Source organism: Megascapheus bottae, chromosome 10 (genome assembly GCF_031878675.1).
Source record: "Megascapheus bottae isolate mThoBot1 chromosome 10, mThoBot2.hap1, whole genome shotgun sequence".
Lineage (NCBI taxonomy): Eukaryota > Metazoa > Chordata > Mammalia > Rodentia > Geomyidae > Megascapheus > Megascapheus bottae.
Genome location: NC_143518.1, coordinates 22,225,547 through 22,252,162, shown reverse-complemented (window position 1 = coordinate 22,252,162; position 26,616 = coordinate 22,225,547). Strand labels below are relative to the sequence as shown.

The following is a 26,616-nucleotide window of genomic DNA, read 5'->3' as shown; positions in this document are numbered from 1 at the left end:
GTTGGTGCATTTGGTAAAACTGAGAAGAGGGATAGTTAGAGTGATACCAAGCTATTAAGGCAAGGCTTTGCTGAGGAACTTTTAGAATCCTTAGGTGTTTGAGGGATTAGAAAAAAATTAGTGTGACTGTATTAACTAGGCTGCATTGAGTATGGAGGCCCAGAAGTCTTCTTTGCATAGTCCCAAAAGGAGGAGCTAAATAATGCAAAGCTAAGTTGATGGCTGTGGAAAAGGCAGGACGTGGTAAAGATAATACCAAATTGCAATTTTACTTTTTATATTTGGATGTGGTACCTCATCGATGACAAGTCGTGAAAATTCAGCCTCTTTTTCAAAATTCAGCCTCTTTTTAACCTGTCTTCACTATAAATCTTCAGCGATAAATAGTAAAATGTTCCTTAATTTAAATTTCTATTCTAGCTGAGTGGATGAATAATTTGCAGCCTGAACTGCTTGAGGCCTTTTCAAAAGGTAATGAGATTTCAAAATTTAAAAGCACTCAAAATGAGTTTTTGGATCATTTCATGTTCTCTTAATTTTGGAACTGCTAAAACTTCCTATTGCATTGGTGATTTAACCCCCCCCAAATTAAAAAAAAAAAAAAACAGCAACAACAACAAAACAGCTAGGATATAGTTAAGTGATAGAACACTTGTGACTTTCGTAGCACACACAAGGCTTTGGGTTCCATCCCCAGTACCACAAACAAAACATAGCCCTAATTTGTATGGAAGTAAGGTATGGATATAACATGATGGCAGATTTTGTTCTCTCTCTCTCTCTCTCTCTCTCTCTCTCTCTCTCTCTCTCTCTCTCTCTCTCTCTCTCTCTCTCTCTCTCATTTTGTTGTTATTTATGTTGTCAGTTGTGCAGCTTGAACTCTGGGCCTGGGCATTATCCTTGAGCCCTTCAGCTTACCCCTTCCACAGCGCCACTTCTGGTTTTCTGGTGGTTAATTGAAAATAAGAGTTTCATGGACTTTATTGTCCGGACTGGCTTTGAACCACAATCCTCAGATCTCAGCCTCCTTGACTACCTAGGATTACAGGTGTGAGCCACCTCGTCTGGCTCAGATTTTCTTTATTGTGCATGTAATATGCAGCACCATGAGAAGATTATGCAGTGGACAGATGTTTTGTAGAAAGAGAAAGCCTCTTTAGGTGATCTCCCTGTGCCAGATCCACATTGTATCCATCTATAGATATCTGCCTATAGAGGTGCTGAGGAGGCAATTGCTTGTGCAGTTTAATTTCTGTGTTACCTTTTATCACTGAAGCCTGAGCTGTGTACTGTTAAACAGATAATTGAAAACAGTTGTGTAGCTTAGAGTGCCTTAGAACGTATGTTACTGAGGGCTGGGAGTTTGGCCTAGTGGTTAAAGTGCTTCCCTAGCATGCACAAAAACCCAGGTTCGATTTCTCAGTACCACATAGACAGAAAAAAGCCAGGAGTGGTGCTGTGGCTCAAGTGATAGAGCTCTAGCCTTGAGAAAGCCCAAGAACAATGCTCAGACCCTGAGCACAAGCCCAGGACTGGCAAAAAAAAAAAAAAAAAATACATTACTGAGTTGTACACCAAATTTGAAACCGTCACAATTACATTTTAGATTGCCTTTGTTTCAACTAATGTGTATTTCCTGGAAGATGATGAGGAAATAAAACAGGTGGCTAGGGATAATTAGAATCTATATTTGACTCTTACTTTTGGTTTCCAATCACTGCAAATAAACAATATCAGCAGGCTCAAAGCAAGATACTCTCTCTGTTGTTCTTCGGTTGTTTCCAGCTATTATAAAGGGAGCAATCTCAAGTTTAGATGGGAAGTGGCTCTTTTATATTGGTTTTATTTCTTCAGTTAATGGTTTGAGTTGATAAATGAATTGAAAAGCAAAGCAACACCTTGTTATCTTCTTGTCATCTTTTTCTTGTCCTAATGCTGTGCTGTGCTGTCTGTAGGTATATAGTACAGCTGACTGTGTTTTAAGTGGCACTATGGAGTGAGTAGAAAGAAGCCATCTTTCAGCATGTAAATGAGACTGAGTTTTATATTTTTAACACTCATAAACATTTTGCATGTGGAATCTTCCAGCTTAAAAATTGTTCAAAGTAGCTGTGTGCTGGTGGCTCTTGCCAGGAATCCTAGCAACTTAGGAGGCTGAAATCTAAGGATCTCAATTCAAGGTCAGCCTGGGCACCAAAGTCTATGAAACTCCTATCTCTAGTTAACCACCCGAAGACTGGAACTGGCACTATGGCTCAAAGTGGTACTAGCCTTGAGCTGCAGAGTTCAGGGACAGAGCCCAGGCCCAGAGTTTAAGCCCTATGACTGGGGGACAAAAAAATTGCTCCCAATGGGGTCAGCCACCCTTTAAGAAGTCCTTTAGCTCTGTGGTAGTAACGTCTTTGTTATATGCCCAGTCTAGGCTTAGTAGTGTTGCTATAGAAGCAGATTTTGTTTTCTTTCTACATTGTACTCATTAGCCAGATGATACAGGGATATGTGTTTCCTTTACTTAATTTATCCAGATTTGATGATCCATATTTTACAGTGATTTTAATTTTGAAAAGTAACTTATGAAGGAGTGGTTAAGTAGAGATACATAACAATGTTGTGCTTAAATCCATTGACCACATCTGACCTGCCCCAGATTGTTGAGTAAGTAGATTTAGAGAAAGTGTTTGCTCCAGAGATGTATGTCTGTCCGTCCTCTGCAGGCCAGTGGGGCACAGACCTTCTCTGTCATTGTAAATTGCCACTGCTGACATTAGACCAAGGTGTGTTGATTGCAGATGATGCATTTAAAAAAAAGAAAAAAGTTAATACTCTCCACTAGACAGTTCTTTGTTGTGTGTTTGCTTGTTTGTTTTTGCTGGTTATAAGGCTTACACTCAGAACCTGGATGCTGTCCCTGAGCTATTGTGCATAAAGCTCCCTACCATTCTTTGAGGTGAAGCACAGCTCTACTTCTGGCTTTTTTGTGGTAAATTGGAGCTAAGAATGTCATGGACTTTCCTGCCTGGACTAGCTTTGAATCCTGATCCTCAGTTCTCAGCCTTCTGAGTAGCTAGGATTACAGGCATGAGCTACTCACAGTTGGCTGTTTTGTTCATTTGTGTGTGTAGTCTATATGTGTATGTTTAGTTCCTATCTTACAAGGTGTTATAAAACTTATATTTGGCTGGGTGTGGTGGCTCACGTCTATAATTCTAGCTACTCTGGAGGCTGAGATCTGAGGATCGAGGTTCAAAGCCAGCCTGGACACTACAGAATGTGAGACTCTTATCTCCAATTGACCACTGGAAAACTGGAAGTGGCACTGTGGCACAAGGGGTAGGTCAGTAGCTTGAGCTGAAGAGCTCAGGGACAGCGCCCTGGCCCAGAGTTCAAGCCCCATGATTGACAATAAATAAATAATAAAAATTCTGATGTTCTGGGATATTCAGAAGTTGTGGATTTTAAATGGTATGCATTGTTGAATGGATTAGCTTTTGTGTATTTTTCCTAATCATTTTGGCAATTATTAGGCGTGTATAACCAATGAAATTGCTTCTAGATGGCTCTACCTCCAAATTAAAATAGAATATTTGCTTTAATACTTTCAGTGTACTCAGTTCTTAGGTTCTTTCCAGAATAATTTATTTTAAGTTATTGGATCTTCTAAAAGTGTATGTGACAAAGGATTATTGACTAGGGATAGAAGGACAAGACTTCTGATCAAATTTTGCTTTGTACTTGGGCTTACAGGAATTGTGGAGGCGCTTCAGTGAAGAAATGTGCAATAATGGAATTGCCTTGCTAACTATCACCATCTGCTCTCCTTGATAAGCAAACAAGACAGTGGGTCAGGAGAGAAGGAAAAAAGGTCATCATGAAGCTAAAGCAGCGAATTGTGCTGTTAGCAATACTTCTTGTCATCTTTATCTTCACCAAAGTTTTCCTGATTGACAACTTAGATACATCAGCTGCCAACCGGGAGGACCAGAGGGCTTTTCACAGAATGATGACTGGCTTGCGGGTAGAGCTGGCACCCAAGCTGGACCATACTTTGCAGTCTCCGTGGGAGATAGCAGCCCAGTGGGTGGTCCCCCGGGAAGTGTACCCTGAAGAGACACCAGAACTGGGGGCAATCATGCATGCCATGGCCACCAAGAAAATCATTAAAGCTGATGTGGGTTATAAAGGGACACAATTAAAAGCTTTATTGATACTTGAAGGAGGACAGAAAGTTGTCTTCAAACCTAAGCGGTAAGTCTTCATCTTAAAAGCTATTGTGCTAGTTGGTTAATTCATTTTACTTAAAATTTAAATATGGACCTTCATCTCCTTTGCAGAAAAATGGAAGAGGAAAATTGCAGTGTCTCTAAGGTCTTTTCTGATTCTTTAATGGGAACTTGTTTTGGTTCCTTTGAGATCAAACTTTTTGAAAATTTGAGCTATCCTTGATTTCTCATATATCAAGTATGTACTATGTGTCAAGTGTTAAAAATACAAACTGAAGCTGGGTGCTGGTGCTTATGCCTGTAATCCTCGCTACTCAGGAGGCTGAGATCTGAGAATTCAGTTCAAAGCCAGCTAGGGAAATCCAAGAGACTCATCTCCAATTATCTGCCTAAAAAGCAGAAGTGGAGCTGTGACTAAAAGTGATAGGGCACTAGCCTTAAGTAAAAATGCTTAGGGACAGTGCTGAGGTCCTAAATTCAACCCCCACAATTGACACCCCCCCCCAAACAACAAAAACAAAAGTCAAACCTGGTAGAGAAACTCATCACTGTAACAGCATGTAGAGTAGTTTCTGTACCCCCAAATCCTCAGTGTTTTACAAATCCATCCTTTCCTCTGATCTTTCTGCTCTTTTCATAGTTTTGCTTTTTCCCAGATGTCATGTAGTTGAAATCATAGTATAAAGCTTTTTCATACTGACTTCTTCTGTGCCTTAGGAATATGTATTTAAAGTTCTTACATTTCTTTATGCGTCTTGATAGTTCATTTCTTTTTATCATAGAATAATATTCCATTGTATGAATGTTCCGCAGTTAATTTTTCTTTTAACCTATTGTGGGTCAGGTATCTTGTTTGCTTCTATATTTTGGCAATTGTGAAGTTTAAATGACATTCCATGCAAGCTTTTGTGTGGACCATAAGTTTTGAACTCATTTAAATAACAGAAACACTATTGCTTGATCACATGGCAAGGATATATTCAGTTTTTTTAATTACTGTCAAACTGTCTTCCAAAAAGGTTGTAGTTTTGCCTTTCCACCAGCAAATAACAAGAGTTACTTTTACACATGATTCTCACCAGGATTTAGTGTTGTCAGTGTTTTGGATTGTAGCCATTTTAATAGTTATGTAGTGGTATATCATTGTTTCTTTACCATTATTTAAGCAAAGATCTAGGACTTTCTAGTACCTAAGTCACCAAGTGGTTTTTTTATATTGGACTTCTCCCTTTAGAGATATACAAAGTAATTTGTGGAGTAATTCTATAATACATATATATGTATACATACATAATTTTTAAGTTTTCTGTGAGTAAAATGTAAGTCATACTTTTGCCAGGAGTTAGCTACCAGCAAAGTTTGTATACTGTCAAAGTTTGTGTACTAAACATTTTTTTTATTCCACAATGGAACTTTTTGTTGTTGTTGTTGTTGTATGGCTTGAATTCATGGCCTGGGTGCTGTCCCTGGGCTACTTGGTTAAGGCTAGCACTCTACCACACTTTGAACCACAGCTCCACATCTGATTTTTGAGTAGCTAACTGGAGATGAGTCTCACAGAGACTTTTCTGCCCAGGCTGATTTCAAGCTATAGTCTGCCAATCTCAGCCTCCTAAATAGCTAGATTATAAACATGAGCCTCCAGTGCTCAAAAGTTCCAAGTTCTACTGGAACTTTTGAAAAAATAATGCCTTCATATTTCTTGTTGGAGTCAGGGAAGAAATACAAGGACAAGATACAAAATTGAGCTTCCTTTATTACCAACTATTAAAAGGCAGGTAGGTATCTTACTAAGAAACAGCATTTGCCTGGAAGTGGGAAGTCTGATGTATGAAAAACATGGAAATTGGGCAAGTTAATAAAACAATAGAGGCTGATGGCATACCCTTCAGCAGAAGTAAATTTTGCCTTATTGAGAAAAATTAAATAGAGCCAAGCATTGTGCATGTCCAAAATCCCAAAATTTGGGAGGCTGGGATAGGAGAAGCAAGAGTTTAGACCACCAAGGGAGAACTTGTTAAAATAAGAAAGTAAATAAATAAATTCAGACCTTTAAGAAGTAGAAAATTCATTGAGCAAGGCATGGTAGTTCCCACCTGTGGCTACAACCTTCATAGAGCCTAAGAAGATGGTGAGTTTGAGGGCTGCCTAGGTAACAGACTGAGTTCCAACCTAGCTTGGGGTACATAGGCAAACCTTGTCCAAAGGAAAAAAAAAAGAAGAAAAGAAGGATGGGGGAAAAAAGGTCTAATTTCCTAATGTAGTGAATATGCACGTTTTTCCAGACATTACACCAAGTATTTGTGTGTGCTAATATGTTTAACCTCAGAGGCAATTCAATTCTTATTTCTAAAACAAGAAACTGAGGCTTAAGTAAGTTCACTTGACAAAGTCGCCTCATAATAATAATTGATGGAGCTTGGGTTTAAACTCAAGTATATCAGCTTTAAACCGTTTACACACATCTACCTTCCTTTATTTGCTACTGGTACATGTGATGATGTAGAGCGCCTATCATCAAAAACTGCTGATTTAGGAAGCTGGATTCTTAGCTTATAGCCTGAAAGATTAGCAGCATATGCAAAGGTGAGGAGAAAGAAAAAACTAAAAATCAGGCTGGGATCCTGGCCTAGTGGTAGATGCTTGCCTAGAATGCCTGAAGTTCCAGGTTTGATTCCTTGGTACCACATACACAGAAAAGCCTGGAAGTGGTGCTGTGGCCTGAAAGGTAGAGTGCTAGCCTTGGGAAAGCTCAAGGACAGTGCTCATGCCCTGAGTTCAAACCCCAGGACTGGCAAAAAAAAAAACAAAGTAACAATTAAATCTGTATAGGAAGAAAAGAAATCTGAGCATTTTGTGTTTAAACAAGAGAGGTTCCTCTACACATGCACTATTTCTACACTAGAGATAGATGCGATGTATTGGAAAACAGTTTTGATCAGGTGCTTTGTAGACAGGCCCAATGTGTTTAGACAGGATATAAGTGGGAGGGACTAGAGACTACACTGGTGAGTAGGGGATGTTGCAACAAACAAGTGTAGAAACCTTAGTTACTTCTTGCTTCACCTCATACTTCTTCCTACCTCTGCTTTCTTAATCTTCTCTTCCAGATTCCCCCCCCCCACACACACACACAAATTTCCACTCTTCTCTGAAAATGCCCATATATCCAAGCGTTTCTGTTATCTCCTGGGCAAAGCCTACCCTCCACAACCTAGTGACCAAGGACCTTACAGCTTGGCCCTTCTCTCTGTGCAGGACCACTACTCTCCTCTATTGTCTTCTAAATAGCCTATGCCTTCATGTTCCCGCACAACCTCCTTAGCCATCAACAGATATATGAGTCCCTGCAGAAAGTGGTGCTCTCCTTGGTCATTGTACATGCTGCCCTCTGTTGGTTTATGGTGGGCTCTGTCACAGGCTAAGATAGGTGTAGGTTTAAGTACTTGTGTAGGAATTGACTGCAGTCCCTAAATACCCAACAAAATGCTATTCTGACCCCCTCAGACCTCCCAGCTATTTAGTCTTGCAGTAAGTGCAAGTTAAATGTCCTTTGTCAGACTCTGATGTCCTTCACAAGAATGATAGAAATGATTTATTGGCTGTTACTATATGATTTTTGCTGTTCTGTCAGTGACTTAAGATGGATCACTCTGCTGAAAGGAGAATACAAGTCCTCACTGCCAAGTCAAGACATGTATCTGTCTTTAATAGCCTCTGTTATTTCAGCATTTCTGGAACCTGGTTGTCCACATCCTTCTCACAGATAGAAGCTGTGTACAGGTAGATAACATATTTAGGAATATAGAGACTATTATTTACACATTCTCCCTCAACATTATTGAAGTGATTTTTTTTAACATGACTATGTCCTTTCAAGGAGGAAATTGATTTTACATAGGCAAAACTAAGTTACAGTGGGAAAAGAACATAAAGCAGAGGTCTAGGACTGGGTAGAAATGAAGGAGTGATGTTAGGACATGTTGAAAGGAACCTCAGGGACCAAGTATTCATTTAACGGGAAGAAAATGAGATCCAGAATTCTGACCTTTCATATCTCTACATAGGCAAAATGATCTTGTGACTGATGCAGTTCTTTTGATTCTTACTTTCTCCCTCTTTGCTAGCCTACCTCCCCAAATCCTGAGTTCCTTTAGATTGTTATATTTCACTCTGAGCAGCCTTTACTTGCATTGGTAAGCTCTTTAATATTTCACTGTATAGAACATATTACACATTATCTCTTACTGTTCTGTGACTCTACTGAAGTTCTGAAAAAATATTTCCCAGCTGGATGACTGACTATACCTGTAATAAAGAGACAAGTACTTGTTACAGTATCAGCTTTTGTTGCAGTGGTATTTCAAAACTGCTTAAATTCAGAGGCAACTTATTGGCCATACTGAAAACCTAGTATCCATCAGATGGTAACACTTGACTGTCTTATGTGAATTGCTGCATCATTTTTCCTTGAAGATAGGAGACTTGACTTCTTATTTTAAGGTAACTTAAATTGAAGGTTACCTTTTTTATGGGGGGGTAAGAAGGGGGAAAGGGAGAAAGAATGTGTACTGGGGCTTGAATTCAGTAACTCCTGCATTTGCTTAGCTTTTTCTGCTCAAGGCTGACATTCTGTTGCTTGAGCCACACCTCCACATCTGGCTTTTTGCTGGTTAATTGAAGATAAGAGTCCCTTGGATTTCTCTACCCAAACTGGCTTTGTACTGTGATACTGTGATTCTTAGATCTCAGCCTCCTGAATAGCTAGGATTACAGGCGTTAGCTACCGGTGCCCATCTCTCCATAGCTGTTTCAACTTTGGATTTTCTACCGTTCTTGATGAAACTTCTGGTTTTCACTCTATCTCAATTAATTTCTGCTTCACAGTTCATAGTTCCCTTGTAAAGCCTAGTAGGTTTCTTTTTGATGCAGGAATAAATACTACAGAAATGAATACTCAAGTTTAAAGGTGAATAATTTCCTCACAATAGAAAGGCTTAAATTATTTCCTTTCCCCCCTCTTATTTCTTCCTCCTCTCCCCTTTGCTAAAAAGCCCATATTGGCTTAGAACTCTCTATGTAGTCCAGTCTGACTTTAAACTTCAATACTTCTTTGTCAGCCTCCTGAAGACCAGGGTTATAAACGTGACATAGCATCTTTAAAGATGATAGTAGAAGGAAAATATGCCAGCTTTTTTATCCTTTGGTTATGCATATGGTGTAAAATTATCAGAATGCATTTAAGGTAAAAGGGACCTTAGAATGTAGCTCCTAGTTCAGCCTCTAGTTTTGCACATTGAAAATCTGATACCCAGAGAAGAGAATAGTTTTGCTCAAAGCTTTCCCAATTATCACTGGCAGTCCAGGGCACCTTCCACCATATCATTGTAAATTTGAAAAAAGAGAAGATTGACTGTTCCAGCAGCTTTTTTCGGAAGTACCTCTGCCCTCTCGTTAACAAAAACTGAGCTGGCTTTAAATCCTGATCCTCTGGATCTCAAGTCTCTTGAGTAGCTAGGATGGGTATGAGCCAGTACCTAAGAAACTTTAACTTCTATTGTAAACCTTACACAGCTATTCTAGTAAGCAAACATATTCTTTCTTTTTTTTTTTTTTTTTTGCCAGTCCTGAGGCTTAAACGCAGGGCCTAGGCACTGTCCTTGAGCTTTCTCAAGACTAGCACTCTACCATTGTGGCTTTTTTTCTGTGTATGTGTTATCAAGTAATTGAACCCAGGGCTTTGTGCATACTAGGCAAGCACTCTAGGCCCTCACTAGGCCACACTCTATCTAATAAACATTAAGAACTAGCACTATGTTAACTATATGAAAATGATTCTTGCCTCTCAGAAAATTTGCTTATAGTTGTACGTGAAAACCCTTTAGGGGGTAAAAATAACTTCTTGTGCTGGGCACCAGTGGGTCATGCCTATAATCCTAGCTACTCGGGAGGTAGAGATCTAGGGATCATGGTTCATAGCCACAGGAAAGTCGGTGAGACTCTTATCTTCAGTAACCCCAGAGAACTGGAAGTGGCCCTGTGGCTCAAAGTGGTAGAACACCAGCCTTGAGCGACAAAAGGCACAGACACAGTGCATAGGCCCTGAGTTCAAGACCCATGACCAACAACAAAGAAGCCACAACTTCTTGCATGTTTTATCCATTGAGTAATTGCAGAGGCTGATAAAGAATTCTACTTTCTGTCTGCCTTATCTTCATGTCATCTTTGAGCAATGTGTGTGTTATACATTGTTTAGAGATTAACAAAGGAAAGTATATATAGAGTAGATCCCGACTTGATAAGGTGTATTTTCTACCTTTCATATAGATGCAATTAATATCTGTACCTGTGCTTCCCATTCTTTTTGCAGATATAGCCGTGACTACATAGTAGAAGGAGAGCCATATGCTGGTTATGATAGACACAATGCAGAAGTTGCAGCTTTTCATTTAGACAGGTATGTGTAATCCCAACGAATTATGTTCACTTTGTTTCCTTTAATCTCTCCATAATTTCTCGATGGGCTGGGAGTGTGGCCTAATGAGCATGCTTTCCTAGCATACACGAAGCCCTGGGTTGGATTCCTGGGTACCACCAGCATACTCAATTTCTTCCATTAAGATGGACTCTTGCAGACTCTTCTGCCCAGGCTGGCCTTGAATAGTGATCCTCCTGATTTTAGCCTTTCATATAGCTGGGATGACAGATACATGCCTCTGTGTCCAGCTGTTTGTTGAGTTTTCCTTGAGCCACAGTCTTCCGAACTTCAGGTTCCCAACTAACTAGATTTACCAGTGTGTGCCAGTAGCTCCTGATTAATATGTTGACAGGCTTTAAAAGAAAAAATGTTTGTTTAAAAATTAGTCTTCTATTGGGGGCCAGTTTGGCCTAGTGGTAGAGTGCTTGCCTAGCATGCATGAAGACCAGGGTTGGATTCCTCAGTACCACATACACAGAAAACAGCTAGAAGTGGTGCTGAAATTCAAGTGGTAGAGCTCTATCCTTGAGAAAGTCCAAGGATAGTGCTCAGGCTGAGTTCAAGTCCAGGACTTGGGGCTGAAGAGCTCAGGGGCAGTGCCCAGACCAGAGTTCAAGCCCCATGACCCCCCCAACCCCCCCCAAATTTTTTTAAATCATTTTTAAGGCAAACTGAATATAATGGAATTAAATATAATGACTTGTACTTTGAGAGTCTTTTATTTTAAAAGACCTATCTCAAATCCAGATAACTATGGCCTCCTTTGCTAACTGCCACCCAGCCAGCTTCCCATGCCACTGTGAAACTGCCCTCTCATCACTAACCTGACTGCTGTTTTTTGGTCTGGCAGTTGACAGTGTATAGAAAGAATATTTCCCACCTTTTTTTGTCCATCTATGACTCTGGACATTTTCCTGCTTTGACTTGTATTTCTCTACTGCACTCAGACCTAGCTGCCTTCTTTTGCCTCAGATTTCTCTGTTTTTATGTTATTTTTATAATTCCTTTCATCTGCTTGCTTTTGTGGCTTTTTTAAGATTAGGTTTAGAATAGAACCAGGCCTGAACAGATTATTTGGTTTATTTTTGGGTTTTTTTCTTGCCAGTCCTGGGGCTTGAATTTGGGGCCTAAGCACTGTCTTTGGACTTTCTCAAGGCTAGAGCTCTACCACCTGAGCCACAACCACTTCTGGCCTTTTCTGTGTATGTGCTATTGAGGAATTGAACCTGGGTCCCCATGCATGCTAAGCAAGTACTTTACCACTAGACCAAACTTCCAGCCCCTTATTTGTTGTCTTAAGGCTTTTAAATGGCATTGCAAAAGGCTCATGATACAATAATCAGTAAAAAGCAGGATACAAAACTGCATACTATATAAGCTCAGTTGTATGTGTATGAATACATTGAAGTGAATGTTTATTATATGCATGTGAGGAAAACATATTCATATGACAAAATGTAAGTAACTATTTCTCGGTTGCTGAAGTGTGTGTGTGTGTGTGTGTGTGTGTGTGTGTGTGTGTGTGTGTGTGTGTGTGTGTTTTCTAGTCATGGGGACTGAATTCAGGGCCTGAGCACTGTCCTTGGGCTTTCTCAAGGCTAAAACTTACCACTTGAGCCACTTCCAGCTTTTTTCTATATATGTCTTCATGCATGCTAGGCAAGCACTCTTACCATTTGGCCAAATTCCCAGCCCTTGTGTGTGATTTTTATTTTCTTCACTATTGACTTTTCTGTGGGCTTCAATTTCTGCATTTTTCATCTTTAGGGAGTAGATTTTTTAGCCAAGCAATTTTTTTAAGTTGTTTTCAACTGGTACTATGGCTCATACATGAACCGTAACTACTCAGGATTCTGAGATCTAGAAGATTGTGGTTCAAGGCCAGCTTAGGTAGAGATTCCATTTCCAAAATCACCAGCCAAAATTTGGACTGGAGTACGTCTTAAATGATAGAACATTACAAGGGCCTAGCAAGTTTGAGGTCGTAAGTACCTCAAAGAAAAAAAAAGATTATTTTCAACTGCACAATACTATTTAGCCATCAGAGAGACCTTTATATGTGAGTTGCCCTATGAGGTTTTTTGTTTTTGTTTTTGTTTTTTGTTTTTTTGTGGGTCATGGGGCTTGAACTCAGCCTGGGCACTGTCACTGAGCTCTTCAACTCAAGGCTACCTCCCTACCCTTGAGCCAAGCCCCACTTCCCCTTTTCTAGAGGTTAACTGGAGATGAGAGTCTCAGGTTCTTTTGTGCCTGAGCTGGGCTTTGAACCTTGATCCTCAGATCTCAGCCTCCTGTGTAGGATTACAGGTGTGACCCACTGCGCCCAGCAAGTTTACATAGTTTTGTCAGTGTGCTGTTTTATCTAGTTTTAACATAAATTTAAGCCCAAGTTTTTCTAATGCTTTGTTTAAATTTTAAATTTTTATTAGGAAGATTTCCTCTACCTAATAGAGGTAGAAAGGATAATATAATGATCCCATATCCCCATTCCCTAGATTCAATATTTAGTACGATTTGCCTTTTAGACCTATAAAACAAATTGTAAACATCTTTACATGAGACTCATAAACTTGTTTATTCCTAAAAACAAGATGCAAGAGCCCGGATAGCTCAGTCAGTAGAGCATCAAACTAAAAACAAGATGCCTTTACACATCTAATATGATTCACCATAATTTTTGAGACTATATAAAGCTTATCCCCATCCCCAAAGATTTTTTACTTTTCTTCTTCAACCTTTCAAACCAGGATTCTAGGCTTCCGCCGTGCCCCCTTGGTGGTTGGCAGATTTGTTAATCTTCGGACAGAGATCAAGCCTGTTGCCACGGAGCAGCTGCTGAGCACATTCCTAACTGTAGGTAAGAAGATTGTAGATGATTTTTGATAGGGAAGAGATAATAAGTTAAATAAGGCGTCATTGAGCAAGCTGGTTTGTGTCTTTTAGGACTTGAAGAACCAAGGGAATGTAAAAGCAAATAGGCAACCTGATCTCAGGTTAGTGGGGGAATTGGATGTAAAAGTAGATAGCAGAAAATTGGAAGCTTTTCTCGGTGTACTGTCTTGCAGTACTTTTAAAGTAGAAAGTGTGAACTTACTGGTAGTGAAAATAAATGATAACTTTATTTTCTTCTGTTTAGTCTTACTGTTAAGTGTTGATTCAGGATTTTGCCTAATCTTCAATTCATTGGCTCAGTTATTTTCTTACACACGTGTGTGTGTGTGTGTGTGTGTGTGTGTGTGTGTTTGAAAACTGTCTTCTTAGACCTGAACAAGTTTTGGGCAACTCTATAAGATAATTAAACCCTCCCTTGTAGAGTTGCATTTGTCCTGGAAGATCTGCTATCAAACTCAAGACTGGTATTCTAACACTTAAGCCACAATTCTACTTTCAGCTTTTTTTTTTTTCTTGGTCGTTAATTGGAGAGTCTCATGGACTTTCTCACTCAGGTGGGCTTTGAACTGAGATCCTCAAGTCTCAAACTTCTGAGTTGAGACTTAATATTATAAGCATGAGCCACTGGTGCTTGGCATAGATAACAGGTTTCATATAAGCTGTGTTTTCTCTGCTTATTTGTGTCTGTTTTCATTTTTAAACTAGTAATTCATTAAAATAATTTTTAAAAATTTGGTGCTAGTATTGGGGCTTATATTATTTCTTATCTTTTTTTTTTTTTTTTTTTTTTGCCAGTCCTGGGCTTGAGCTCAGGGCCTGAGCCCTGTCCTTGGACTTTCTCAAGGCTAGCACTCCACCACTTGAACCTCAGCACCATTTCCGGCTTTTGTCTATGTATGTGGTACCAAGGAATCGAACCCGGGTCTTCGTGCATGCTAGGCAAGCACTTTAACCACTAGGCCAAACTCCCAGCCCCTATTTCTTATCTTTTTCACTCAAGGCAGGCTCTCTGTCACCACTGAGCCATGCCTTTAGTTTCTAAAAAAAAAAAAAATTAAGGTATTAAAAGGACTGCAATGGCAAGTTCTTCATGCATCTCTTGCATCCATTCTTCCTAGTGATAAACTGTTAATAATTTGGCTTTTTTCAAATTAAATATGAGTATATATTTATATGTTATACAACATATGGTACATGTACATCTGCATCTTATTTTTATTTAATGTCTTAGATGTCTTTCTATACTGTAGAACATCTTCATTCTTTTTGTTTCACCAGCCTCAAAATGTGTATTTAACCAGTTCCACCAACCACACCCTATTATTCTAGTCTAGTATATTCCCTTACAGCTAGCCTGTCAGTGTGGTCCAGTTACATCAGTACCTTCCTTGCCCTGGTCCTAGACTTAGCTGTTTCTTCAGAGAGTTCAGGTCCTTTAAAAGGTGGCTTACACCTGTAATCCTAGCTACTTAGGAGGCTGAGATCTGAGGATCTCATTTCAAAGCCAGCCCGGGCACTAAAGAACACCAGACTCTTATCTCCAATTAGTCACTAAAAAGCAGGAAGTGGAGCTGTGGCTCAAGGGGTAGGGCAGTAGCCTTGGGTTGAAGAGTTTAGGGACAGTGCCTAGGCCCACAGTCTGGGCCCCACGACCTACCAAAAAAAAAAAGGTATTAATATGGTCTTTAGAAACTGAATGTGTGTATGCCTATAACTGAATATCACACACATAGGAAATGTGTGTGTATTTATGTGTGTATATTCACATATTTGCATTTGTATGTCTGCATATATACACATAAGTATCTTTTTCTGTATCTCTGGGTGCATTAAGAAATTCAATTAAAACTCATATCTCCAATTCTAGTTTTTGGTAAGTTTTAGTCTGGCCATCTTCCTTTCTGTCTGTATGTTCAGCTTCTCCATCTATAAGAAAGTTGGTTTCAATTATCCCCAGTCTGTTTACTAATTTGCTTCCCCTTCTCCTCAGCATATATAACTGAAGTGAGCACATGTCCCTTTTCTTCTTCCCTTTGGCACTTTAACTAGAACCTCACTTCTGCTGAAAAACAAGACAATACCACTTTTCTTTAATAAGATGAGTTTACTAAGGTACTATGATGGTAGTTGATTTCTAACAGAAAGATGAGCAGGGAGATTTACTTCCTAATATGTGCCTGTTTGTACTTCTTGGATTTCTTTTTACACCATCTACTTTTATTACCTATACAGAAAAATAAATGTGTGAAATACAGAAAGTTCAGGATTTTCATTTTCTTTTCTTTTGGCAGTCCTGGGGCTTGAACTTAGGGCCTGAGCACTGTCCTTGGGCATTTTCCTCAAGGCTAGTGAGCTATCACTTGAGCCACAGCATCACTTCCTGTTTTTCTATGGATGTGGTACTGAGGCATTGAACCCGGGTCTTCATGCATGCTAGGCAAGCACTCTACCACTATGCCAAACTCCCAGCCCCAGGATTTTCATTTTCTTAATGCCTGCTTACATTGCTGCTTTTGTTTCACTGTTTGGGGGAGATTTGGGCATTTTCTTCTTCTTTTTTTTTCTTTAAGTGTATTTGGGTCCTTTCCATCCTTTAGGAAACAATACTTGTTTCTATGGGAAGTGCTATTACTGCCGAGAAACAGAGCCAGCATGTGCCGATGGAGACACAATGGAGGGATCTGTAACACTTTGGCTCCCAGATGTGTGGCCTCTGCAGAAACATCGACACCCCTGGGGGAGGACTTACAGAGAAGGCAAATTGGCCAGGTAAACCTTCCTGTGAGCCACTACTTAATTCTCCCAGGGCCAGGCCAGATGCCAATCCTAAATAGAAGCCAGATATTCTATCCAAAAATAAAAACAACTCTGAGCTGGGCACAGTAGCTCACACCTGCAATCCTAGCTACTCAGGAGGCTGAGATCTGAGGATCATGGTTCAAAGCCAGCCTAGGCACTAAAAAAATCCTTGAGACTCTTTATCTCTAATGATCACTAGAAAACCAGAAGTGGCGCTGTGGCTCAAGGGGTAGGGTGATAGCCTTGAGCTAAAGAGCTCAGGGACAGTACGCAGGCCCAGGGTTCAAGTCCCACGAATGACAAAAATAAATAAATAAATAAATAAAATTCTAGAATCAGGGGTAATCCTTTTAAGCAACCCTATTAAGCAAGGATTTTCTTCTCTGTTTTTACTAGTGCCCCTGTGTTAGCTTACTGTCATGGCTCATAATTCCAGAGATTTTAGTTCATACTCTCTTGGACATATTGGTTAGAGCCTGTAATGGTACAGTGCATCTTAGCAGAAGCACAAAATAGAGGAGGCTGCTTGCTTCATGGTGACTGGGAAGCAGAGAGAAAGGAGGGAAGAGCTGAGGTTCTGCTATCCACTTCAGATATGCTACCAATGACATAAGCTTCTTATAAATGTTCCATCACCTTCCGATAATGTCACAAGCTGACAATCAAGCCTCTAGCACATTGTCTTTAGGAGACATTTAAAGTCCAAACTATAACATTCTACTTGGCTCCCAAAGGCACTGTCTGTCTCACAATGTAAAGTGTATTCAGCCCATCTCCATGAGTCCTCAAAGTCTTTAACTGTGCCAATATTGCTGAAAAGTCAGGGTTTTAGTGTCTCCTCCCAGACTCAAAGCAGACTCTTAGCTTTAAGCCCCTCCAAAAATAAGAAAAAAATGTTACATACTTCCAAAATAAAAGTAGTACAAGGGTAAACATTCCCATTTCAAAAAGGGAGGAACAGGAAAGTGAAAGGATTGAACCAAAGCAAGCCTGAACTCTAGAGAGGCAATTGTTACATCCTTTAAGCTCCTTGGACACTATCCAGAGCACACAGTGGTATGTGAGCCTCAGAGCCCTTGGTCAGCTCACCCCTGGGGCCTTGCTGCTATGGCTAGACAGCACATATGGCCACCCTCTGGGGCTAGCTCAGCTTACTACTTAGAACTTCCCTGGCAGGTAGGCTCTCTATTATTCTGGCGTCTCTTGACTTCCTGTAGTCTCTATTGCAGCTTTGGCTTCACTCTTAGTTTTGCAGAAACTCCCAGGCCTTCCTTTGAAATCTCAGTGGAAACCTCTATAACACCATAATTCTGACATTCCACATGCCTGAAAAAACTATCATCACATGGATGCTTGCAGCTTTCTGACACCATCTTAAGCAGTAGCTAGGCTGCTTGGACTGCTGCAGCTTCTGAGTATCTTTCTCTATGGCTGAATAATTCCCTAGGCTATGTTCAGCCTGACATCTCTCCTGTTATACAGTGCAAAGTTCTTGACTCCTTTTTGATGGTGCTAATAAACATGTTACCTTGAACTTTATATGGCCTTACTTTCTGGTCAAACCATGAGTTTCTTCTCTGCAACTCTTTCTGCTCTGTGTACTCCTGTTTCTCATAGTAAATTTGGTTAAAAAGCAAGCATTCTGCCACCTTGGCATTTCCTCCAACATATAAACCATTTTGCACTTTTAAATTTTGCTCTCCTGCCAAATCTCAGGGCATAGGAAAAAAAGTAGAAAAGTTCTTTGTCGAATGTACTATGATTAGCCTCTAATCCAATCCCCAGTAGGCACTCCTTTTCATCTGAAATTTCAATCAGCATAGCCTTTGCTATCCAAGAATCATCCATTAACTTCTGCTTCTCACATTCCAGCCTTTCTTTAGCCTGCTTCCCTAAACTGTTCCCAACTCAAGGCCTCTAAACCACCGAATACCTAAGATAAGTAAATTGAAAAGAAATCTTTTATTAGCTCACATTTCAGATCTTTTAGCCCATGCTAGGTTGGCTCCACTGCTTTTGGAACTGTAGAAAGGGCAGAACATTATGGTAGGGAATCTTTTTTTTTTTTTCTGCCAGTCCTGGGCTTGAGCCCAGGGCCTGAGCACTGTCCTTGGACTTTCTCAAGGCTAGAGCTGTACCACTTGAGCCTCAGCACCACTTCCAGCTTTTTTCTATGTATGTGGTACCGAGGAATCGAACCCGGGTCTTCATGCATGCTAGGCAAGCACTTTAACCACTAGGCCAAACTCCCGGCCGATAGGGAATCTTTTGTTAGTATAAAGCTGCTCACTTTCTGTGGTTGGGAAGCAAAAAGATAGAAAAGGTGGAGCTTGGGTTCCTATAAGTCCCCTCCTGGTCATCCCTCTGTGATTCAGCTTCCTTCCACTAGCCCTTATCCTTCAGTAGCACCACAGGCTAGCAACTAGTCCTTCAGCACAAGGTTTGGGGGTGACTTTTAAGATTGAAATTAAATAGCTAGGTGTAGTATTGGTACTCAGTAATAACCCTTATGATGCTACTTGTCTCCAGGTGGGAGTATGATGAGAGCTACTGTGATGCTGTGAAGAAAACATCCCCGTATGATTCAGGCCCACGCCTCTTAGACATTATTGATACTGCAGTCTTTGATTACCTGATTGGCAATGCTGACCGCCATCACTATGAGAGCTTTCAAGATGATGAAGGCGCTAGTATGCTAATCCTTCTTGATAATGCCAAAAGGTAAGACCAGCTGGCCTGTCTTTTGTCAGTGTCTACACACAAAAGGATATTTTCTAGAGCATTGTGTTAGTCAGCTTTCAGTCACTGTGACAAATACCTGAGATAAACCACTGTAAGGATGAAATGTTTCTTTTGCCTCACAGAGATTTCAGTCAGTGGTTTCAATGCGTCTGGGCTTGTGAGGAGGCTTGAAGCATGTAATGGAACCAAAGAGTCTTTGGAGATGAGTTCTTTGTAGATACTTCAGTACAGGCCGTTAGTGATGCTATGTCTAATTGGTCATACCCTGCTTGTCTTTAATGTAAATGATTTTAGCTGCTGGAGCATGAAATTATCTAGGATTACATTTGAATTTCATACAGAATTTGCTGTTCTTTGATAATGAGATGAGAACTGATACTTCCACCGCATTCACTAATTTTTAATTTAATTTTCAGCTTTGGGAACCCCTCTCTGGATGAAAGAAGCATTCTTGCCCCTCTCTATCAATGTTGCATGTAAGTTGTACACAGCAAACACACCTGCCTACACTGCCTTTTCAGGCTTGTGGGACAGTACATAAGTTTTCTTGATCATATTTCTTCCTCCTGTCACCTAAGCAGTGCTTTTGCATACTTTTCCAATCTAGAACCCTTGGATATCCTGAAATCTCTCTGAGTCAGGGAAAGGGAGAATAATTCAGAGCTTGGAACTCATTTTTAATTTTGTATGAATGAAGTTCATAATCTGATTAATAATACATAGTTGTGTTCAGTTTAATATCAGAATGTAATTAACTTCCTCACTCTTCCTACTCCACTGCCCACAAAATCTAAGTAAAACCTATATACTTAGTTGCTACAGTCTGGTTTCTTTGAAATTTTAAGTCCTCTCACATCTATCATGTACCTCCTAGGTTTGCATATCCTTATTTGTTTTGTTTATTGTGCTAGTACTGGCACTTGAACTCAACCTGGGTATTGTCCCTTTCTTCTCAAGGAAAGCACTCTACTCTCTGAGCCACAGCTTCACTTCTGGCTTTTTGCTGGCTAGAGATGAGTCTCATGGACTTTTCTGCTCTGACTGACTTAGGACCTTTTCAGATCTCAATCTGCAGAACAGATAAGATTAGAGGCATGAACCACCAGCTCCCAATACATATCTCAGTTTGAAATTGTGTAAACTACAAGCCATTTTTTTCATGTATTTTTATTGTAATTAATAGAAAGGTTACATGATATTTGCCAGATAGATGGTACATTAATTCCCATACGTTGATACCCTTTCACATGTCTTGGTCCCCATTTCCCTCCCCCCCACCCCCACCCCTCATCTTGTTTTCCCCCATTCCCTATCCAATTTCAAATAACTAAATACAAATATATCCGATATATCAGGTAACAAAATGAGATAGTGTAACAATATGAGATAACCAACGACAGCAAAAGTGATGAGACATAACATAGTACCTTAAGAACAACAATCATTCATTATATGGACAAGCCATTTTTTTAAATAAGAATTTAAAATTGTTTTATGTCTCTTGAGAACAAAGAAATTGAGTAGTAAATCAAGAAGATTAGATTAAAAACTGGGCTCTCAGGAGCTCCTGACTGAGGTCATTGATTTTCATCCCATTTTAAAGTATGCATTATGGATGACATAGTAGATGCACACATCCATTCAAACTGGACAGAACATATTCTGTTTCTGTCCATAGACAGATCTAGAACTGAGTGAGAGTCTTGCATTCCTGAATCTAAGATGGAGAAAAGTATGTAGAAGAGTAGATGTGACTTCTAATAAGTATTCAACCTTAGCCAGAAAATGGCAACTCTTCCTGAACAAATATAAGGGCCTTGCCCCTTTGCAGAAACAGTCATTGCAAAGGCAACTGTTGGAATCCTAGATCTACCAGTTACTTGTAATTTGTCTTTGAACTAGAAAAAGCTATGCCTACCAGTTTCTCTAATTGTAGGCAAAGATGACATAAATGACATACAGAAGGTGTACACAAAAATAGTAGATTGTAAAAATAAGAGTTAGCAAGTTCTGTAGAAAACAAAAAAGTATGTATAACAAAAAAGTATGTACATCAAGGATCATTGAGATTCACCTGCTTGACCACATAGAAAAGCAAGTCTAGAAGCACTCCCATGGCAAGTGAGACTGCCTGCTTTTCTTAGGAACTGGTCTACTTTGCTTTGCTTTTCCTTTCTTTTTTAATCCCTTCCTCACTTCCTTTCTTTTCTATTTTGCAGGGCTAGGGATCAAACTCAAGCAAGATCTTGTATATGCTAGACAAGTACTCTCCCACTGAGCTAAACCAAACCTTTTTTTTTTTAAATAGGAACAAAATTATGCCAAAAGTAACATTTATAAGCCACCCACACATGGCTGAAGAGGTAGAGCACTTGTCTAATAAATTAGAAGTTCTGAGTTCAATCATTAGTACCACCAAAAAAAAAAGAATTTTTGGCCAGTTCTGGGGCTAGAACTCAGGGCCTGAGCACTGTCTTTGAGCTTTCTCAAGGCTAAAGCTCTAACACTACAGCCACAGCACCATTTCTGGCTTTTTCTACATATATGGTACTGAGGAATTGAACCTGGGTCTTTGTGCATGCTAGGCCAGCACTTTAAGAATTAGGTCACACTGCCAGCCAAAATTTACTAATTTGGTGTGGGTATGGGTGTGTACATGTGCATGCACGTGCACGTGTGCACATGCCACAATCCCAACCCCCAAATTACTAAATTTTAATGCAACAGTGAGCATAAAAGAAAAGTGGGGGGAGGGGAGTTTGGCCTAATGGTAGAGTGCTTGCCTAGCATGCCTGAAGACCCGGGTTCGATTCCTCAGTACCACGAACATAGAAAAAAGCCGGAAGTGGTGCTGAGGCTCAAGTGGTAGAGCTCTAACCTTGAGAAAGTCCAAGGACAGTGCTCAGGCCCTGAGCTCAAGCCCAGCACTGGCAGGAAAAAAAAAAAAAAAGTGGGGATGAAGTAAAACACTCAAGGAAGGGAAAATGTATAAAAAAGACAAGAAATAGGGCGTCCAGATTATCTTTGGGGAATTTGGATCTGAGAGACAGTAAAGTTGATTAAGTCCACATGAGGGAAACTCTGATGCTTTGGCCATTTATAGAATTTAGAATAAGAAATATGCGTGGTCATCCTTTTTATGTTTTATGCAAGCATCATTTTTCCTTTCTAAATAGTTGAAGAATAGATTTCCACTTGCAATCAGAAATTTGTGCCTGCTTAGTAATTTCTTGCTTTATCTATATGGAAATTAAGAACTTTTCTTGTAGGAGAAGTGGGAGAGATATAGTTAAGAATTGAATGTAAGTGGGACGTGGTGGCTCATGCCTGTAATTCTAAGAAGGATTAAGGAGGCTGAGATCTGAGGATCATGGATTTAAGCCAGTCCGGCACTAAAGACCAAGAGACTCTTATCTCCAATTAACCACTAGAAAACAGGAAGTGGGGCTTTGGCTCAAGGAGTAGGGTGGTAACTTTGAGCTGAAGAGCTCAGGAGCGGCACTCAGGCCCAGAGTTCAAGCCCCACAACCGACCAAAGTGGGGAAAAATTCAGTGTATATCCTCCAAAATTAAGAAGAGCAAGGAAAGGAGGATGAGTGGAAAGGGATAGGTGAGTAGTAGGTGAGAATGTAGAAAGGGTGGGGCAACATTGATCATAATGCATTATACTCAAAATACTTTTTAAATGGCATCTCCTTTGAAGATAATGAAAAACTACATAAATCCAAGTACTGGTGGCTCACACCTGTAATCCTAGCTACTCAGGAGGCTGAGATCTGAGGATTACGTTCAAAGCTAGCCCAAGTAAGAAAGTGGAAGATGCTTATCTCCAGGGACAGAATCCAGGCCCTGAATTCAAGTCCCAAGACTGGAACAATACATTCATACATACATGCATACATACATACATACATACATACATACATACATACATACATACATACATACTTCTTTTTTATGGTAGAAATATATATTTAGGAACATGAAGGAGGAAATTAAACTCCCCATTTACATCCAAGTATAATGCCTATTATCACTTTAGTGTGCTTCATTCTGATTTCACAGACATATTTTGTTATCCCACAAATTTAAAAAGATTTATTTCCTCTAACTTTTCCATGTCACACTCAATTTTCAAAACTTTTTAATGGCTGCAGGGTTTTCATGAGTAGATGAGTAAGCCATGATTTGTTTAACTATTCCAATTGTTGGACATTCAGATTAGTGTACCGTTTGTTTTTTTATTTTTTTTACTTGTGCTGTTACACAGAGGGTTTCAGTGCAACATACCAGTTTATGAGTAACAGGCATCTTAATGTCACTCCTTAGTTCATGTTTTTCCTTTATTGAACATCTATGTGTATGTATGAATGTATGATGTGTGTATGCATAATCACCCATAAAAATCAAAACATGATAATGTGGCTTTCTCATGTGGAGGTAATTCTGAAGCAAATGGCTTTTCCAGTTAAAATATTTTATATAATTTTTTTAAACTTTTGTCTGCCACGTAGACTTTAAAATCAGTTTGATTGTTTTTATGTAACTTGTCTTAAACCTTTTTCTTTCAGCATTCGGGTTTCTACCTGGAACAGACTGAACTACCTTAAGAATGGAGTGCTAAAGTCTGCCTTAAAATCTGCCCTGGCCCATGACCCCATCTCCCCTGTGCTGTCCGATTTACACCTGGATGCTGTGGACCAGCGGCTTCTGAATGTCCTGGCCACCATAAAGCAGTGCACTGACCAGTTTGGGATGGACACTGTGCTGGTGGAAGATAGGATGCCTCTCTCACACTTGTGATTTTCAACACAAAATAAGCAAAACTTATTTTTACAAAGATAGAAAAACAGCACAATCATTTTCAAATGGCATGAGATGGCTTGGAGGTGGCCAGAGGCAAGTTCTGTTGGTAAAGGACAGGGTAGCTTTGGGGGTTTCTGGGGGTTTCTGTAGTAAGTAAGGCTTAAAGCAAAGACCATGACCATTAGAGCATGAGCTGTTTCTGCAGAATCAGCTGACTTCCTCACCCTTTCTAACAATGGTCAGTCTTTTTCAATTCCATGCCAAAGGACAAACAGAGGTGTGGCATTTAGGTAGGTGAATGCTGGCACTGGCTTTAGTGTGTGTTTTGAGGTAAACTTTTCAGTCTTTCTCCACACCTGTAGATTTTGTGGAAACTTTCACAGACTCTTGTCTTTTTTTGTCCCAGGCCTAGTCAAATTGGAAAGCCTTCCTCAGAATGGCAGTTAACTAAATCTTCATTCTGTTGAGCCAAATAGTACACCCTGTTGAGGAGATAGAACTGGAGGAACAGACAAAAAGGAAGATGTTCAGGCTTTTAAACAACTGGGTAGTGTAGTTTGACTAACTCAGGGAAGGAAAGGAGAGAGAGGCTCATCTAGTAGAATCAATCAGTGGCTGAATTAGTGAAAAACAAGTTCCCCCTATTTCAGTTCTTAGCTATACACAAAACTAATATGACTTTGTGGGTAAGTAAAAGCTACAGAGCTACAGTCATGTCCAAATAAATCAAAACATTTTCTATAGAAAATACTGTTATAACTCAAGCATATTCCCTTTATGGTGAGGTTTTGTTTTGTTTTGCCTCGTTTTGCCTCACTTCCCTGATTGTTTACCTAAAGTAGGGAAATTCCAAATTAACAAAGGCAACTTTTGATACTACCTGGAGTAAGAGCCAGGAATTCTGATAGTGTGTGCCAGTCTCATTTCTCCTCTGAAGTAAATTTCCACCACTGCATTTAGACAGTTGGTCATGAAAGTGGCTATGTCCAGCGGATATGCAATCTTATTCTTGCCATGTGCGAAAGGCAACTGTGCTGCAGCAGATCATACACATCCTGCTGGGTGGAAGCTTAGCCTGTGATTTAGGCCATTTAAACATTTCAGGCCCTTTGAGTCTTGAAATTAACATTTAGATTTTGATGTACCCCCCAAGTCTACGTTTATCATTTAGTCTCATTTGGCATTCTGAGCTCATGATATAGTAATATTCTTCTGTCTCTTCACAGTACTCAAGTTTAGGTTGCTAAACCACAAGTGTAGCTTTGAGTTCTGGAAAGGTGATTTTGACATGTAAGCAGCTGTAATAAATTACAGGGTCACGGGTTGACAGGCCTGAGTTGCTCACTCGTGTTCTCAGAGCTGTTTTCCTCCAAGTTAGTCCAGATATGGTTCTGATTCTGTACTGTACTTCTGTCTGGCAGAAACTTCTATTTTAGCAGTGTGGTTGAACCATTACTGCTAGCCATGGCTTAGCAGTTTTAGGCAGCTACACTTTCAAAAACATCATTTGCATCTATGTCCCAGGTTTCGCATATAAGAACGAGCTTATTTTTTTTAAGGGGGTATTAAATTTAAGACAACAAATTTTAGCACAAAACAATGTTAACCAAAGGAGGCATTGACTCCAGTTTTAAGGCTACCTGCCTACTCTGTGCATCCAGAGTAATTCTTATCTTGAGAATACTGTGCATAATGTTCACCCCAGAGCTGTAGGAGCCACTGGTGGGAGACTACACAGAATTTCCTATGGAAGCAGGAGATTGTGCTGAGGAGAAACATAGGATGGAAAGATGCCTTGGAAAACATCTTGGACCTGGGTGCTATCCCTGAACTCTTCTTACTCAAGGCTAGCACTCTACCACTTACATAGAACATTAGTCAGCTCTGCTCTCCTAAGTAACTTCTGATTGAACTAAATTATGGTTTAGTGTCTTTTCAGACAGGTTGCCTTTAGTATGCCACACAAATAAAGAAGAACCATTCTCAAACTGGGAACTTCTTTCCTAATATGGAAGCAGGAGATTCTGCTGAGGAGAAACACAGGAAGGAAAGCTACTTTGAAAAAAAAAAAATTGTCCTTCAAAGAAATTGAAAAAAAGTGTCATTTTATTCTTTTCTGTTTCCCCAGGATATAAAAAGGTATTCAGGGGGGGTGGGAGTATGGCCTAGTGGTAGAGTGTTTGCCTAGAAAGCACTAGATTCCTTGGTACTACATAAACAGAAAAGACTGGAAGTGGTGCTATGGCTCAAGTAGTAGAGCGGTAGCTTTGAGAGAAAGCCCAATAACAGTGCTCAGGCTCTTGAGTTCAAGCTCCAGGACTACCTTCCCCTCCCCCCCCCCAAAAAAAAGATATTAGCTAAGAACTTTGTGACATGACATTTAGAGTTTTATTTGTGTTCTAGTTAGGACTGGATTGAGCCACAAAAGTGTACCTGGGTGAACCTTGAAGAAAACCAACCATAAAAGCTAGCAGCCTTAAGATTCATAAACACTATGTTTGCTTTGAAAAAAGTAGGTCTCTTTTAATGTGACATGCCTCTTTTGGTTTGTTAATTTATTAGAAGCTTGGGATAGTGTAATCAAAGCATTGAAGGGATTTTGGTCAACTCTACATTGGATATACCAACTGAATATATCCCATTGGTGCAATAAGTATGTGAAGATACAGATACGTTTTA

The 26,616-nt window shown here is 39.9% G+C and overlaps 1 protein-coding gene across 3 annotated transcripts in view; it reads left to right on the top strand.

The window, feature by feature from the left end:
* Positions 1–25,335, top strand: part of Fam20b (FAM20B glycosaminoglycan xylosylkinase) — a 36,553-nt gene extending 11,218 nt beyond the window's left edge. For 2 of the 3 annotated variants that reach the window (XM_090340349.1, XM_090340347.1), the window contains exons 2-8: positions 3,745–4,245; positions 10,591–10,677; positions 13,446–13,555; positions 16,188–16,359; positions 18,919–19,110; positions 19,548–19,607; positions 23,703–25,335. In XM_090340349.1, coding sequence (XP_090196475.1) covers positions 3,869–4,245; positions 10,591–10,677; positions 13,446–13,555; positions 16,188–16,359; positions 18,919–19,110; positions 19,548–19,607; positions 23,703–23,934 — 1,230 coding nt within the window. In that variant the 5' untranslated portion in view covers positions 3,745–3,868 and the 3' untranslated portion in view covers positions 23,935–25,335. Of the gene's footprint in view, positions 1–420; positions 472–3,744; positions 4,246–10,590; positions 10,678–13,445; positions 13,556–16,187; positions 16,360–18,918; positions 19,111–19,547; positions 19,608–23,702 lie in introns of those variants that run through there. The other variant, XM_090340348.1, reaches the window with a different exon arrangement.
* The last annotated feature ends 1,281 nt before the right edge of the window (positions 25,336–26,616 follow it).